Below are 18181 nucleotides of genomic sequence, written 5' to 3'. Positions count from 1 at the left end.
TCTCTGCCCTCCCTACCAGTCTTGTTGTGGTGAATTGCTTTCTTCTGTCTGTCTGAGGTTATAAGTCTTTTCTCCAGCTAGTGTTCAGTTGGGTATTCAGGATAATTTCTCTACAGTTTAGTTGTAATTCCAGGTTGGTCCTGGGAGGAGGTCCCTGTAGCTTGCATTTACTCCTGTGCTATCTTGGGTCTAGTATATGGAATTTTACAGTATAAAAATTGATTTCTTTGAAATTATTTTTGACCATATATACCTTGTAAAGTTTATATGTACACTCAGTGATACCCATAGACTTGTAGAAGCTGTGCCCTACATTGACATTAGTCAGTCAGGAGAAGCACACACCTACAACGGACCAGTGAAGAGGCCCCATTTGATGGCTCCTACCAGTGGGCATGCATGAGGAAAATGCAGCCTCAGCACCGGCTGGGAGTCTGTTCTCTTCCTCATACAGTCATAATTGTGGGAAGAAGCACAGAGCAGCTTGGGGCCTTTTTCTGTCTTTTATTTTGACTTTTCCAAGTTAAAACTCAGTGTGTGTGCCTCCATCATCTACTTTGTAAGACAGACCTCGAAAAAGATTGTTCTCTTGATTGGTTATCATAATGGTTAAATGAGTTCATATGGCATATTATTTAGCATAGGTTTTAACATATCCCAAGTGCCCAAGAACTGATAACTGTTATTAGTTTGCAGACCGGTAGTTTATTTCCTTCCTTATTTTTGAAGGGATTCTATTGTAGCTTTAGTCACTGTACTTGCTGGAATTTAGGGGATTTTGTAATATTATAAAAAAGGGTTAATTAATAAAGATATTCATGTCATTTTATTGTGGCAGCGTGATCCATGTTCCACACATATGACACTAGGATGGAGTGCCACACAGCACCATGAAGTCTGGGTGAAGACATGTTTGCTCTGAGACAACTGTTTCACACACACATTAAGGCATTAAAATATTCCTGATGCTATTCCATAAAGATTAATTATGTGTCCTACTCCACATGCAGTATTGGATTAATTTTAACTTGTTTTTGTAGTTTTGCAAATTAACAGTGATTTGGAACTTAAGGGACCCTTTCCCTGGGGGTTAAAATCACAGTTTAAGTCCCTGACTGTGTACCATACTCATCTTAACATCTTCAGTACAGCAGAGGAAGTGTCTGTCACTCAGGTTTGTGAGCTAAAACTAGGCCCTGGTTACTTAAAAATTAAAATGGATATATTCCCCACAATTTAAAGATATAGGTAACTCATCTGTCTTCCAATTAGGGAATCATTTCACAGACCATATTCCTGTGCACTTACTATTTGAAATGTTTTTGTCGTTTTGTGCTGGAATTAGACAATTTCTTGTGCAACACCGAGTGTTGATGTGTATGAAAGATTGCAGAGAACTGCACTTGAACAACATTGGAAAGAAGAATATTTTTAAAAATTGATCAATACAACCTGAAAAAAAATGCAGAATAAACAAATGGTAGTCTTGCTTTCTTCGCTCTCTCTCTACCCTCTTCCCTCCCCAGCCCTCTCTCAATTACATTTTACATTTGTCCACATCAACCACTCTTGTGGAATCTAGGTTGTATTCCCATAAAGGAGCTCCCTAACTTTCACCTTAATTCTGAGGGTTGAGTTGATGTGCCCCTGAGCTGGTCATGGGGAATCAGGATGTGTAGACTATGTCTGCTCAGTGCATGAAGTGAATCCTTTTAGATTAGTTTTGGGTTTACCATAAACTAGTTCCTTGTTATCAGCCTAGAACATTAGGAAGGAGTGTTTCCAAGTTCTTTTTTTTTGTTTTAACTTTGAAGTGGGCAAATAATTCAGGTTTTTTGGGGGGGGTGGTTCAATTAATGAGAAAAACATGACTTTAGCTTATTAATTTGTTGTCACTTCTTTAAAATTAGTTCATGTTACAGAGAAAATACCAAGTTCTGTTTTCAGTCCAGAATCTCTTCACTCATATTTCGTTGCATAATATGTGAGTAGCACCATGGGTGCACCCCCCTAGGAAGGAGGGCAGAGAATGAAATGTGTCACCTTCCAGGTGACTTTTCTTTAAGGACAGGTCTGAATGTCCTTCTACATCTTACTTATAGAATATTTAATATAACCACTTCCTCCAACCTACTACTAGAGGGAACTTGGGAAAGTTTTCACTTACCTCTTTCTCTGTGTGAGGAACGAATGGATTGATATTCTTCTAGGGTTGTAGCCACATCAAAGTGATAACTTATGATATTTTTACCGCATATATTCAATGTCAACATTTATGCTTTATTTAAATTTACATAAAACATAAACTACACTAGGTATTTAATAAAAACATTTCTGTAGCATCATATGAAATAACATGATAACATCCTGTTTTAGATAAGATATACCATAGTTTAACATTATTTTTGAGAATTAATTTTTTCCATTGTGAATATTATAAATAATGCTGTAATGTAGGTTTGAATATACTTTTTCATAATTTATATGTAATGTAATTAAGCATCTCTTTTACAGCTTACAAAAATAAAACCTCTCATAAATATATCAGGTAGCTTTATTCTTGTCAGGGTTTAGATTTTGAATATATTTTGCCTAATAGTTTTGCAGAAAAATTCATACATAGTTGTATCTTTCTGAGCCATTACTATTATTGATCACTATTATTATAATTAAGTCACTTTGTTAAATTGACAATTAAAAATGATGATGGATTTCAGTATATATTTTAAATCTTTTTATTTTTCATTCTGAATAATTCCAAATTTATACAGAACTCAGAGCCACTGTTATCAGAGATTTGTCACACTCCCCAACAAGAGAATGGTACAGGACATCACATACTGAAACTTTATGCTAATGATAGACAGACCTTAAAAAGTTAATGAATATAGGATCTCAGTTGTTGTCTGACTTGAACAAAATGTATTACATTTTTCAGGGAGCAGGAGTTGATCTCTTGTGGCTTTAAAAATTATCACTGGGTCTCTTGCAAAATCCATCAAAACATCTAAGTTAATTCATCAACTCAATGTATTATGGTAGGTAACAGTTGAGAATTATACCCATTTCTGCTGATACTTTAAATTTGGTCAGTGGGATCTGCTGCCACACTGAGCATTTAGAATTATTTGACAATTGTATTTCAAGAACATTGTGTTTGACATCAATGTGATTTTTTAAAGTTAATATAAATGTGTGTTTTCTTTATTATTTCCATTTCAGAAGACACAAAACTTACCTTTTGGCTTTGTAAATCAGACATATGGTGGAAACTGGAGAGGGGAACTGCACTGCTGTAATGGAGTTCATTCTCCTTGGGTTATCAGATGCCCCTGAGCTGAGGGTCTTTCTGTTCTTGGTGTTCCTTCTGATCTATGGAGTCACGGTTATGGGCAACCTGGGCATGATCGCACTGATTCAGGTCAGCTCTCGACTTCACACTCCCATGTACTTTTTCCTCAGCCACCTGTCCTTGGTGGATTATTGCTACTCCACAAATATTGTGCCAAAGATGCTAGCTAATATTATAAATGAAGACAAAACTATCTCCTTCCTGGGATGCATGGTGCAGTTTTATTTATTTTGTGCCTATGGTATCATTGAGGTCTTCCTGCTGGCCGGGATGGCCTATGACCGCTTTGTGGCCATCTGTAGCCCACTGCTGTATATGGTCACCATGTCCCAGAAACTCCAAATGATGCTGGTTTCTAGCTGCTACGTCTGTGGGACTGTGTGTTCTCTGATCCACTTGTGTTTAGCTCTTGAGATCCCAACCTACAGATCAAATGTGATTAACCACTTCTTTTGTGATCTGCCCTGTCTCTTATCCCTTGCTTGTTCTGATGTCACTGTGAATGAACTGTTGGCATACATTGTGGCCACTTTCATTGAGATCATTGCCATTGTGATCATCCTCACCTCCTACTTGTTTATTCTCATGACCATCCTGAGGATGCGCTCTGCAGAGGGAAGGTGCAAAGCCTTTTCCACCTGTGCCTCCCACCTCACAGCCATTGTTGTCTTCCATGGGACAATCCTTTTCACTTACTGCCAGCTCAGTTCTGGCAACAGTGAGGATGCTGACAAGGTGGCTGCAGTGTTCTACACTGTAGTGATTCCCATGCTGAACCCCCTGATCTACAGCCTAAGGAACAAAGATGTGAAAGAAGCTCTCAGAAGGGTGGTGAGCTCCAAAATGTTTCCCTAGAGAATATTTCAAAGTGGAGGCTGGTGGAGAGATGAGTTGTCGGGCTGCAGTGCTGGAGTGGAGAGGGCAGCCAAGGAGTAGATCATGGGTGAGTTGTTTGATTCGTTGATCTTTATACTTACTTTTGATTATCTACCCATCAGCATAAATATTAATTTATATGCCAGCATGACCAAGAACTTATCTCAATTCTTTTCATCAGGTAGTCTTTATAAAATAATTGAGTAGATTTGTTGTAACTATTGAGAGCTAATTGTGTTTATGGCTGGAATGTTGTTTTAAATCAACTGTCTATAGTAGTGATATTTTAAATGAAGAAGTAACAAATCTAGATTATTGTGTATGTTAAGGAGGATTTATTTTCCTCTAACAGTAGTAATATTTATTAAAAGATGCCCTCATAAATACAATTATGCAATTTAAAATATTTGCAACATTATATTTATCTTATTTATTTATTTATTTTTAATTAGTCCACATTCATTCTTTTTTCCCCAATTTTTATGTTATTTTTTTGTTGTTCAGTTATAGTTGTCTGCATTTTCTCCACCCTTCTACCCCATCTCAGCCAAACCCACCTCCCTCCCCTATTTATCTTTTAAAAATTCTCTCATAACATTGCTTGAATTACTTATATTTTATTCTTGTGTCCTGTACTCTTGAATTAGGATAAAATTCCAAATTGTTCAGACTTATTGGGTAGAAAGATTGTATTTATTTTTTCAAAGTAAAATGAAAACTGTACACAATCTTGTACTGTTTCATGAAATAATTTAGTATGGTTATATGATTTTAAACTTACAATTATAAATTAAAATAAATTTCCAAGTATTTGAATCTGTAATACAATGAAAATGTTTCATGCATATAAAAATAAGCTACCTTCACTTGTATATTGCCACTAACTTAATTTTTAACACTCCTGGAATAAGTGAAAAATTGGCAAAAATGTTATATTGCTCTTGGTTGGAATCAATGAAAAATTTGTGTTAAAATTGTAAGTCTTTATGTTTTCTCTCTATCTTGGTACAGGATGATTACATTTTTGTGAATTTGGAGATGTAAATCTTAATTTTATTCTGAGGAAATGAAAATAGATTGTTTAAGTGCTCTGAGCAGTGTATTAAAATCAGGAAGTGATAAAATCAAGGTAATAAATTCAGATTTCAACCACAGAAACATTATACTTTTCAATAAACACTAATGCAGCATTGCATGTTATTCCATTTTGTCACTTTAGATTTCAAACTGTCCTTGGCACCTCTTACATCTACTATGCAGAACATGATTTATATTAGTGTTACCTATTTTCTTTTACTCATGTGACTCTTCAAGGAATTAGTTTTTGAAATCTATAAATTTGTTAGAATTTTAATTGACTTCTAAAATAATTCATCATAAATTTAACTTGAATATAACTTCCCAGGAATTTAAATATAAATTCCCAGGAATTTAACTTCCTGGGATATATATATATATATATATATATATATATATATATATATATACATATACACTCATGAATAGAGCAAAATAGTACAAAAAAATCCTCTTTCCAAAACAGTAGAGTAAACCTATTACTCCTCCTCTTTAATTCACAGAAATACAGATTTATAATTACTATCCTCCACATCAATTTAGGCATGAATGTGGGTAAAGAAACATCCAGCATAGTATTTGTGAGACCACAGAAAACTGTGCCAATGTCCATAAACTTTAGGTGTCAACATCTATAAATAAAACCTTCGTGATTGACCACACTTTCACCCAGTACACAATTTAGTGCCAATTGCTTTTTTCAGGGCACCTTTCACATCCTTATTCCTCAAACCGTAGATGAGTGGGTTTAACATGGGGATGACAACTGCGTAGAAAACAGAGGCCACTTTGTCTGTGTCCATGGAGTAGAACTGACTTTTGATCTGACAATTCCACTGCTGAGGTTATGCCCTAAGAATCCTGAAAGACCAATTCAAATGAATCTATGCACCCCAATGTTCATAGCAGCACAATTTACATAAGCCAAGTTTCAGAAGCATCATAAGTGCCTATCAGTAAATGAGTGGACCAAAAAATTATAGTACATTTACCCAATGGAATACTACACAGCAGAAAGAAAGAAGGAGCTCCTACTCTTCATGACAGCATGGATGGATCTGGAGAGCATTATGCTAAGTGAAATAAACCAGCTAGTATAAAACAAATACCATATGATTAAACCTACAAGTGGAACATAGTCAACAATCCAAACAAACAAGCAAAATATAACCAGAGACATTGAAACAAAGAACAAACTGTCAGTAACCAAAGGGGAGGGAGGAGAGGAATAATGGGGGCAATTGGGGAGTGGTCGTCAATGAACATATATGAAGAATACCTGGACAGAGCCAAAGGGGGTAGGATCGAGGGTGAGGGGAGGTGATGGGTAGACTGGGAGGGAGTTGTGTGTTGAAAATGCAGACAACTGTACTTGAACAACAATAAAAAAAGAATGTTCATATTTTGAATAAGACATATTTTCTTAAAAAATACAGTAATCATTTAAGAACAAAGAGACACATTTTCACAGAAATATTCCATAAAGTCGCTCCATTATTTTACAAGAACATACTGGACTTTATGGTAGACAAGGCAGACTGGAAATAAGCATTTTATAATAATAAATTTCTGAAGTTTCTTAGAATCTAATGGTGCATACATAGATTTACTTTTTTGAGAACCTTTTTGATATGTAATGTACATGAATTTACTTAAATTATAAGTATAAAGCAAGATAAATTTAAAGATAAATACCCTAGTAACGAGGACCAGAACAATAGATAGAACATTACCAGAATCACCAAAGCCTTCTACTTGAGGATATCCTTTCATTAAAATATTTTACTTATTTGTGTTTTAGAGAGAGGGGACAGGAGGCTGAAAAGGAGAGAAACACGTTGTGAGAGGGAAAGAGCAGTTGGTTGCCTCTTGTAGAAGCCCCGACAGGAGACTGAACATGCCACCCGTGTCTGTGCCCTGATTGGGAATCAAACTGGCAACCTTTCACTCTGGGATGACACCCACCAAACACAGCCAGATCCGTCAGGTCACCAGAAATCCTCTGAAGTCACTAGTGTCTTCATGCAAAGGAAAAACTACATTGTTGGTTATTATCACCGAAGATTAGTTTTGAACTGAGCACAAGCAGACACCTAAAGCATGTGCTGCTGTGGTTAGTCACACACACTTGTTCACGTTGGCGCGTTCAGGTGCAAAGATGGATCCCATTCGTGTACAGCATAGTTTTGTACAAGTATATCGTTACTTTTTGATCTATTTTAATGTTCATGGTAAGCAGTTGAATTGTTTTCTCCTCTGTTATTACCAATAAGTTTAGTGTGAACATCCTTGTAATACCCTTTGGTAGACACAAACACCCATTTATCTTGTATATAAAAAGCAGGAGTTGAAAATGTGTGTGGGTGTGTGTATAAATTTTATATTTAGTAAATATCATCATCCAGTTTTCTATGAAGTCTGTGAATCCATCTGGCAGTAACACACTGCCCTTGTGTGAGTCCCTTGTTGAACATCCTCACCAATAGCTAAGAGGATCTTTTCCTTTAACTGTAGCTATTATTTGGAGTATTTGATATTCATGACAACTAAGAAAGTTGAATAATCAGTACTATAAAGTGTGTCTCCTAGTGCAAATTCAGAATTGAAGGCCTGTTAAGGAGACCAGCTTGGTGGTAGTGGGACTCCCGCATCCCAAACTCTCTGTCTGTCTGCCATCACTGCCACTTCCAGTTCAGGTCCGACTGGCCTACAGCTGTAATGCATTCCACTGGTATGAGTGTGTTCCATGCCATCTGCCATTGTCTCAATCATGCCCAGTGGGTACGAACACTGATAGACTCATGTTACTATAATCCAGGATGCAGTGACTTGAATAAAGAATTGAGATTATTCAATTTAATCCCCTCATTTGATGGAGTGGAACCCTAGGTCCAAAGAGAATAGTGGTTTCTTGAAGGTCACAGGCAGAGTAAGATGGGAGGAGACATACAGACTGAATATTGTTTTCATTGTCAACGCGGTTCAGAATGTGTTTCTGCAGAAGATTTCAAGCTCAGTTGAGTATGTTGCCTCTTCATATGGAGCCTCACACTTATAGATATCATGAGAATTATTTCAGTTTTGATTCATCAGATTTTGCTAACCAAATTTTTACCACACTGAGCTGTTTGCTTGGAGTATTATACATAGACCCGTCATCCTTGGCAGTGCTTGTGTTTGGAGATATTAATGCCTGGACAGAAATAAAGAAGTATAGCTAAAGATTTGACATGTAACACTGATCGATTATACAAATTACTGAAGGAAACTATGCTCAGGAGCCAGACATGGGAAGAGAAACCTACAGATGTTGGGACAGCAGTGTGGTTGTTTTCTGTGGAATGAACCCTACTGAAGTTGGGAGTGTAAGTTAAACGAAGGTATAGGAGGCATGTCTGGAAAAAGCCATTGTTAATATAAGGAAAACAGTGTGTGCCACATTGCTGTAATTGTCAGCCAAGGAGAGTGGAATAAAATTCTCCTGTGTGAATGATGACCACTCCTGTCACTAGTAGTGCAGGCATTAGATGCCCCTGAGTGAGCATGTGTGCCTGTGGCCATCACATTCAAAGTGACTGAGCCAGTACAGCAAAGAATCTGCATCAGATTTCACGTTAAGCTGAACATTCCTGTGTAAACTGTTGGGACGACTCTGAAGGCTACAGCTATAGGCAACAGGTGATTGGCAGCTGCATCACGACAACGTGGCCCCTCGTGCAACATGTAGTGCATCATGCAGAGTTGTTTGACTAAACCTCTGACCCCTCCAGCCCTGATTGGCACCCTGTGACTGATGGATTTTCCCAAAACTGAAATATTTTGAAATGGAAGAGATTTCAGACCCTCAAAGAGATTCAGGAAAATATGACAGGGCAGATGACGGCTATTGGGAGAACTGTGTGAGGGCCCAAGGTGCCTGCTTGCAGGAGACTGAGATGCTTTGTCCTTGTTGTTGTCCAGTGATTCTTGTACCTTGTGTCTTCTTCAGTAAGTGTCTCTATTTTTCATATTCCGTGGCTGGATACCTTCTGCACAGACCTGGTACACATCAGGTGAGTTTGAGTAGAGGGAGAGAGGATGGAGTGGTGAGGAAAGCCTTCTGACAGTGAACATGTATGTTGGGTTATAATCTAGGTTACAGTACCCTTTACTGCAAAGGAAGCTAACTTTCCAAACAGGGACTTGTCTGTGTAGATCAGTGGTGAGGTCGGGCTCTGGCCAAAGTGAGGTTTCAATAGAGAAGAATGGAATGGTGACCTGTGAGGGATGAGAATGAAATGTTTTTTTCTAAATCCTGAGCTGAAAATGTCCAGAGTACATGAGTTCATTGAAATAGATAAATATTGGTTCCTTTGTAGCTAATTGTGTCATTACAGCCACAGTCCTTGGGATGGGGACAAACAGAACACCATAAGTGAGGTACACTTGGATTAATGATCTGAGCTCCTTTTTTGGCAGTTTGGGGTCTGGGATTAGACTAGTAGAGTGGGTGCAGGGATTTGGCCTGCACATGGGAATGGAGTGGCCAGCCTAGGTGTCTATGAGGAAACCTCTATTCAGCCTGAAGAGTGAAGGCAGGGTCAGGAAAGACAAGTTCTGAGGTGGATTGCAGAGAGCCCCACACTCGCTGAGGCAGGGTGCACACAGGAGTCTGACCGTGGGGTGAGCAGGCTCCACTGCAGATGAGGGTGGAGCCTTGGAGACTTCCCTTCCTGACACGAGGCCAGGAAGGACGAGGTCTCTTCTTTCAGCACCAGGGCTTTAGCTCCTGATGAGCAGATGGTTGGCTCTGTATGATCTTAGAAACTCTTTTCAACAATCATAAATGTCTGTTTTTATATATATTTCTCTACATAATGCATATATTAAACCTGTGTTAAGGAGATGAGGAAACTAGGTTTAAAATAGTTAAGTACTCTAAGGTTACACAGCTAAGGAGAAAAGGATTTTTTTCTCCTTTTTTTCTTTTTATTGAATTTCCTGGGGACAGGAAAGGATTTGAACAGAGTTGAATGCCGGTGTGTCTCACTTCAAAGTTCAGTTTGTATCTTAACCTCTTTCCCATTTGATCATTCCCTTAATACGAAAGAAAGACAGAAACAGGAAGATAAATTCCACTTGCTGAGTACATGTAAAAGCTATTATTTCAGTATCTTTAAAGAAAAATATAAAAAAAAATATGGAATATTTTTTCCCTAAACATATATGTGAATCATGACCATCCGATCCAAATTAATACAACATAAAGAGATTTCATCTTTATAGATATGAATACATTTAATATGTTTTTAATAAAGTAATTGACAGTGGAAGGGGTTTGGACAAAGATTGAGAAGTCCTGATGTGTTAAATATTCTATGAATAACAATGAAATTATTTGGCATTATAAAAGAAAAGAGTTAAGAGCAATAAAATATTTTTGTCTTAAAACTCTCTCCAAGCAGTAATTGAAGAGAAGTTACCTGCTGAAAACTGCAGGCTTTTAATGTACTGTTTTCTTCTTATCATGCTTGACACTCAGTACTTCTCATACACTGAAGGGGAGATAACACTGGGGATGAGGACCTGGATGGAAGTCTTTTATCACCCACTGCTCTGTCCTTCTGGACCCAGAAGAGAGAGTCTCCTCATTCCCTTCCTGACAACAATATAACATAAAAGAAGCACTCATTAGAATCTGAAGTTGTGTTTTGTTTTTCATAGCTGGTAATTGTTAGTTGACTGCAAGGAGAACAACGTAAGCAATTTAGTTAATTAAGTTATTGGAATAGCGTTGACATATTCAGAGATGACTATTATTAAAGATGTGTATAAAATATGGTTCCAGTTTATTACACAGATAAAGAGACAGCAAATGTAAATTATTACAAGTGAAATATTATTTTAACAAGTGCACTTTTTTTCTCCAGTGACCTTGAAGAGGTCCTGCTGTTATTAAGCCCAACTTCCATTCCTGCATTTCTGTACCTGTATCAATAGGGTCATGTCTGTTCTCCACAGTGAGGGCAAGAGGGGAAATCCATAGGCTGATGTGCATACTCTGAGGTGCAATATGAATCTACAGCACCTGAACCTTTGGATATTTGTTAATAAATTTGGGGCAGAATGATGAGAAATAGAGGTTTCAGGAAGTTCTCTATATGTGATCCCTGTGCCTGAAACTTATTCAGCCTAGGCTGAAAGACAAGGAGCACTGATGAGCTTGGTCTAAGACGCACATACTAGCATAGAATAAAGTAAAATAAAGGGAGGTTTGATTTTCAAAAAAATTTGCATCACTTTTGCAGAGGACACTTGTTCATTCATTCAACAAATGTATTTGAATAACATCCTGGAACAGGGCATTGTCAATAGCAAGGCAGAAATATTAGTGAACAAGACAGGGAAGGGTCATGCATTTATGCAACTTGCAGTTTGGGCTAGAGTTCTTTTTTAAATTCTTATTTACTTATTACACATAATTCTAAGTATTATGATGAACTATTAATATGGTCATACAAGTGCATAGCAATAAGACAAAAACATATTTTCACACTTAAACTACTTCTGAATGAACAAGTTTATTATATCCATTGTTCAAAAAAAAAATGGGACCTTGGGAGAATGAGTTGACCTGAGGGGAGTGGAACGGTTGCTCTGCCTGTGATGTCTCCCTGGGACTTAGCCATGAATGGAGAAGGAGGGATAAAAAATCCTCTTTGAAAAATATTAAAGTGAACATATTACTAGTCTCCCTTAGTGGGGGTGAGGGGAAGATTATGATCAATGATGACTGCTCCCCACATTTCATTTAGACACAATGATCAGTAATGAATAACATCTAAAGAGGGCACTGGTGAGCCAAAAGAAATGTATGTCAAAATGCCTAAAAATGGAACTGCATTTTGACCCAGCAATTCCAAAGCTGGGATTATATCTGAGAATGCTGACACACCAGTTCGAAAGCACTGATGCACCCCAATGTTCATAGAAGCACAATTTACATGAGCCAAGTGTTGGAGGCAACCCAAGTGCCTATTAGTAAATGAGTGGATCCAAATACTATGGTACACTTACACAATGGATCACTACAGAGCAGAGGGAAAGAAGGAGCTCCTAACCTTGGCAACAGCATGGATGGATCTGGAGAGCATTATGCTAAGTGAAATAAGCCAGGTGGTGAAAGACAAATACCGTATAATCTCATCTATAAGTGGAACTTAACAAACAAAACAGACAAATGAGCTAAATAGAACAAGAGAATAGGAAATAAAGAACACACTGACGGTGACCAGAGGGGAGAGGGAAAGAGTGTAAAGGGAGAAAGCAGGGGAAGGAGCAAGCAAAGGAATATGAATAGAGGAATCAGGGACATGGGAAATGGAGGGGCCTTGACTGTGGAGTTGCAGGGGAAAGGGTAGAGGAGAGCAATAGGGGAAAAGGCAAAAAAAAAAAAAAAACAAAACACAAAAACCCTGTAACTGAAAAACAATAAACTAAAATACCTGAACTTTAGCTCTCAGGATCTTCACATAAAAGCTTTGGGGAAAGCACATATTCAGTCAGAAATAATATAGTGGCAACTGCTTTTTTCAGGGCATCTTTCACATCTTTATTCCTCAAACTGTAGATGAGTGGGTTTAATATGGGGATGACAACTGTGTAGAAAACAGAGGCCACTTTGTCAGTGTCCGTGGTATAACTTGAGTTGGGTCAGAAATACATGAACAGGAGTGTCCCATAAAATATAGTCACAGCAGTTAAATTGGAGTCACAGGTAGAGAAGGCTTTGTATCTGCCCTTGGCCGATTTCCTTCTAAGGATGGTTGTTATGATGTAGCTGTAGGAGAGGAGGACAGTGACAATACTCAACCCCAGAATACAGCTACTGTAGGTGAATATCACTATCTCATTGATGGTTGTGTCTGAGGTGGAGATGGCTAGTAAGGGTGGGAAGTCACAGAAAAAGTGATTGATGGTATTGGACTTGCAGAATGACAATTGAATTGTGCAATAAGTAAAGATTGCAGAGTACAGCAGACTTTGGATGTACACAATGGCCACTAGCTGTGCACAGACTCTTCTGGACATGGTCACTGTATACAGAAGGGGTTTACAAATGGCTATGTAACGGTCATAGGCCATGAAAGACAGCATGACACATTCCACATCCCCAAAGGCAACAAAAGAGAACATCTGAAGGGCACATAAATTATATGGGATCGACTTTTGCTGAGATAAGAAATCAGCCAGCATCTTTGGAGAGATAGTGGAGGAGTAGCAGATATCACTGAAGGACAGATTGCTCAGGAAATAATACATGGGCGTGTGGAGCCGGGGGTCCATGCGGATCAGCAGGATCATCCCTAGGTTGGCGATCACAGTGATGCCATAAACGAGCAGGAAGAGCACAAAGAGCCCCTGCTGCACATCCCGCCTGCCAGAGAGTCCTAAGAGTATGAAGTCCGTGAACACGGTGCAGTTCTCAACAGCCATCACTCAGGTTGCCAATCCCTGGTTGTGGAAGAAGGACATGGATGTTCAGTGTTAACATCATCTATCTTATTAACTAAATTGCTGATTCTCTCTATTTTTCAGTCATTAAAAAAAGAAGTAAACGATGCTAGAACTCCATGAGGAAATCTGACTTTTTGGAAATACTTGCATTATAATGTAAATCAATACAGGTGAATGATAATATCTCTTACATTTATATAGCATTTACCTAGTTTGTGGCATACTTTTTCATTAAATCATGGTATTTCCATACCAACCTATGTACTATTTATGGTAATTTTTCTAACTTCTTTCTTAGAGATTAAGAAATTGATGTTCCCATAGCTGTGGCAATAGTTCTTAAGTTAATTGTTTCAGTAACCTACTCTTCTGATAAGATTGTTGCTGTTTTCATAATTATGGAGCCTGTGTTATATCCTGTAATTGAGAAACATAGTTAGTTGAGAGGTACAAAGAGTGAATATGTTGTCTTATTTTCCTTCAGTGTTACAATTGTGGACAGGCAGAGACATGGTGGGTTATGGATATAACATTCCCCTATTCCCTCCTAACCCTTCATGTCCTTTCCAGTCTCCACAGACATGGATAGAGATAGTCTGTGATTCAGGACTCCCTGGAGCAGGAGGGTGCTTGTGCTTGAGAAGAGGCTGGAGGGTCTCCATGGGCTAGAGTTAGACTGGAATGGGCCTGGGCTCACTGTGCTCCCTCTGACAGTGGCTGTGGTTCAGCAGAGCTTCTGCAGAATGTTTGGGACCTGACTCCAGGCATGCTGGTCTCAGGGGTGACAGAGAGGTAAGAAAGGGTTGTTGTATTTCTGTGTGAGTTACTTTCCTCTAACCAACCAGAATCCACACCATGCATTCACCAACAGAACAGATGTTATCAGTCACAGGAAAGAAGTCCTCATCTGTCCACAGTCCAGTAAATTCAGAGAGAATTCATGTTGAACCATGTCTCCATTTCCCTAAAATTTGATATATTGCTTATTGTTTTCTTTGATCCCTATTTTTCTTAAATAGCTGTGAAATCTACCTCTCTTTGCTTTAAAAGAATTGGTCTTTGGGACGCCAATTATGTCCTATGTTCCACTGTTACAATTTACCCAATTAATTATGTCATATGTGTCATATATTACCCCTTCTGTTCTGTGAAAATATAGTGACAGTGGAGTGGAAGTTAGAAGAACACAAAAAGAAAATCCGATTAGTGATGTAGTTTCCACGGGTATTTCTGCAAACCCTTGGCACAAACTCATTTGAATATCTGTTCCCGAAAACACATCTTTAAAAAATGCTTTGCTTAGTAAAAGGCAATATTTCTTCAAAAATATACAAAGTACAGGTGAGGGATTAAAAATAAAATATCCTCCCACCTCCACTATCCATGTTTGCATTTCATTGTATTTCCTGCCATTTATGTATATGTCTTTAAAATAATTAGATTGATAAAAGTAATTAAAATTTTGTATAACATTTCATACCCTTCATAGGTTTCCTAGCATACATTCAGTCCAATGATGATAAAAATTGGAGAAATCTGATACAGACATCAGAGGAACAGCAAGTCCTGGTGTATTGACTTCCGTGCTCCACCCAGTCTGTCTGCAGGAGGGCTCAGCCCTGCCTCCCCACTGAGCTGCATTAAATCACCTTCTCCGTGTCTGCTCGCTGGGCGTTGAACAAGGCCTCTCAGGAATACGTGGCAGATACAATTAATTATATCTTTTGTCATGTGTTATGTTTCTACAGGCAGGGTGATTGAGAAAGAACTACAGACTTAAAAAAATGTTAGGTGTGTTGAAAAACCACCTAAGTTTTTTCCACCAGGTAAACACAAGAGAGTGCTGTACCTGGGGGACCAAAGAGATCTCCCACCATTTTCTTATTTCCCTGGGGTGTGTGTGGAGGAGGCAGAGTCCTCCTTGGTCAACTCCTTCAGATTCCTCCCCACCCTCATTTTCCCCTCAGGTCTTCCCTGTCTCCAGGGATGCCAGCTGCCTCAGGGAACACCCCGTTCAAGCAAGTTCCAAAGGTGATCTTCATAAACTGGGGGCCCCTGTAGTGTAACTCCCACTCCCCATGACATCCGGAGTATGGAGAGCAACATATGGTCAAAAAGTAGATAATTTAAATTCATTCCCAAAGGCTTTATGTTCTAATACAATGGCTTTCTTTAACTACACAGAGGAAAAGATTCACAACACAAGTTAAGACTTAGGAGCAAACAAGGGAGAAAAGATTTTCTATGTCCACAGGGTTTCCTGACATCCCAGGCACCCCACACCCAGTGCTGCAGAGAGAACAGTCTACTCACAATCTCCTTCTTCCAGACAATGGGTGTTCCACCCTGAGGCCTGGGTCCTTATCACAAAGTGCAGAGCTTGACAAAGCCACCAAGGAAAACCAGTTCAGTGAGGCTTCCTGGGTGAGGACAAGGAAAGTAGTGACTGGAGGCTGCTAAAAATACCTCTGGTATATGTGAGGTAGCACTTTCTGGTAAAAAAGAAAAAGACAATCATTTAATGAAATAGTTTATATGGAAGTCGTATGCTTTGTGAATTTTATAATAATATTGTGAAAATGTGTCTATGTAAGAAACTGTTAGTGATTTAAAATCTCTGTAATAGGTTTCATAGCATACTTTCAGTCCAATAAAGATGAAAATTAGAGAAATCTAAAACAGAAATCAGACCATTGCCTACAATCTGATAGTAAGTAGTCTTTGGTTTTTCGAAAACTTTTAAACGATATGTATATGTATAATTTAAAATGTACGTTTTTGAAAGTTAAAATGTGCCTGCATCCAAACCCTGAACAACAATCAGAAAACTAGCCTTTTGGAGACTGTTTGTGGACCGTAACACAATTGATTCCAAAATGGCAAATCGTTGTGTATGTTTTTATAAAGTGTACAGAATTACAGTCTTCTGCTTTCCCCCCTCATGTCTGCATGCTTTCGTTAAGCACTGTGTATGTGAGATTCCCCCGCTGTTCCAGGTGAGGATAGTTATTCATTCTCTTTGCTTGTAGGATTGCAATGAATAATCACACAGAATATTTTTGTGAAATCCCAAATAATGCTACACTGATCATTTTTGTACAGCCTTTGCATGCACATACTTTCTCATTTCTGATGGGTACAAAAGTACTAGGGGGATTTGGGGGACGGCTGCAACAGAAAACTGCCATTGAGTTTAACAAAGTTGAACTCAGGTTTGAATTCCGTCAGTGGGTGAGAGCTGTAGACGTTCCACATTCAGGCAGGTACTTGGTGTTAATATTGAGAATCTTTCTCATGGTAGCTGATCTTAGGTGCAGCACATACATACAGGAAATATGTAAGTGCTAAGTATACAACTTGTTTTAAAAAATATCCTCGCAATCACTATCCAGACCAAGAAACAGAACATTATTAAAATCGCTAAAGCCTTGTACCTTCTCCCTTCTTTTTAGTTGTCTTTAGTTCACACATTAGACTCAGACCTGTTTAGAGTAGCTAGAAACATATGCAGTCTGAATTTAAACACGTTTCCGTTGTGTTACAGGGAAACAGTGTGCCAGCTCGATGCTGTTATCGTTCTGCTTTCAGGGTCCACACCCATCTGTGCTTGGGCTTTGGTCTAGGTCAGTTGCACTCCTGCCACGTTGCTGTTCAGGACACGACCCAGGTCAGAGGTAGAACTTCCAAGGCCATGGGTTAAAATGGACGTCTTATTACTACAAGAAGCATCTCCTGTTGTTTTTCTACTGTATTGTGTCTCAGAATCTCAGCAACAATACCTCCCTAGAGAACAAAGCAGCGTCCTTTTCCTCCTTGGATTTCCCTAGCAATCTGGATTGTTCTCACTGAAAAGCATTTTTGCTCAAGTATCTGCATTTTTTATTTAGTATTTTTAATTAATTAATTAATTAATTTTGCTTTTTTAAAATTGCTATTCAATTAGAGTTGTCTGCATTTTCTCCCCATCCCTCCATCCCACCCCAGAGAAACCCACCTCCCTCGCCCACCTCCACCCTCCCCCTTGATTTTGTCCATGTGTCCTTTATAGTCATTCCTCAAAATCTCTCTCCCCACTGTCCCCCCCTCCTCCCCTTTGGGTATTGTTAGATTGCTCTTAACTTCAATGTCTCTGGTTATATTTTGTTTGCTTTATTCTTTTGTTGATTAGGAAAAGCATTTTGTAACTGCACCTAGATATTGAATGACTTCAGGTTTTGTGTAACTGTGGCAAAAATTTAAGATTGCCCTTGCTTCTTGTGTGGTCCTTCAAATTCATGTCCTTGTCCCTGTTTAGTAAATAAGCCACTTCCTGTAATTTGGCCAACAACAAAGTTGAGCAGAGGCATGTAAATTTGTCAAATATCTTGATAAATGCTGTTT

At 38.5% G+C, this 18181-nt stretch overlaps 2 protein-coding genes across 2 annotated transcripts; one reads left to right on the top strand and one right to left on the bottom strand.

Annotated features, from left to right (window-relative positions):
- The first annotated feature begins 3244 nt into the window (after positions 1-3244).
- On the top strand, positions 3245-4353 carry LOC112302690 (olfactory receptor 5L1). The gene has a single exon (XM_024558242.4). It carries the CDS (start codon positions 3263-3265, stop codon positions 4205-4207), a length of 945 nt encoding a protein of 314 aa, XP_024414010.2. The 5' UTR covers positions 3245-3262; the 3' UTR covers positions 4208-4353.
- Positions 4354-12796: 8443 nt separating this feature from the next.
- On the bottom strand, positions 12797-15326 carry LOC128780844 (olfactory receptor 8U9-like). The gene is given in 2 exon segments (XM_053923865.1): positions 12797-13798; positions 15282-15326. A coding segment is annotated over 1 exon segment (984 nt). The 5' UTR covers positions 13781-13798; positions 15282-15326.
- Between the last annotated feature and the right edge of the window lie 2855 nt (positions 15327-18181).

Source organism: Desmodus rotundus, chromosome 5, assembly GCF_022682495.2.
Source record: "Desmodus rotundus isolate HL8 chromosome 5, HLdesRot8A.1, whole genome shotgun sequence".
Classification (NCBI taxonomy): Eukaryota; Metazoa; Chordata; class Mammalia; order Chiroptera; family Phyllostomidae; genus Desmodus; species Desmodus rotundus.
This window is presented reverse-complemented; position numbering and strand designations above follow the sequence as displayed.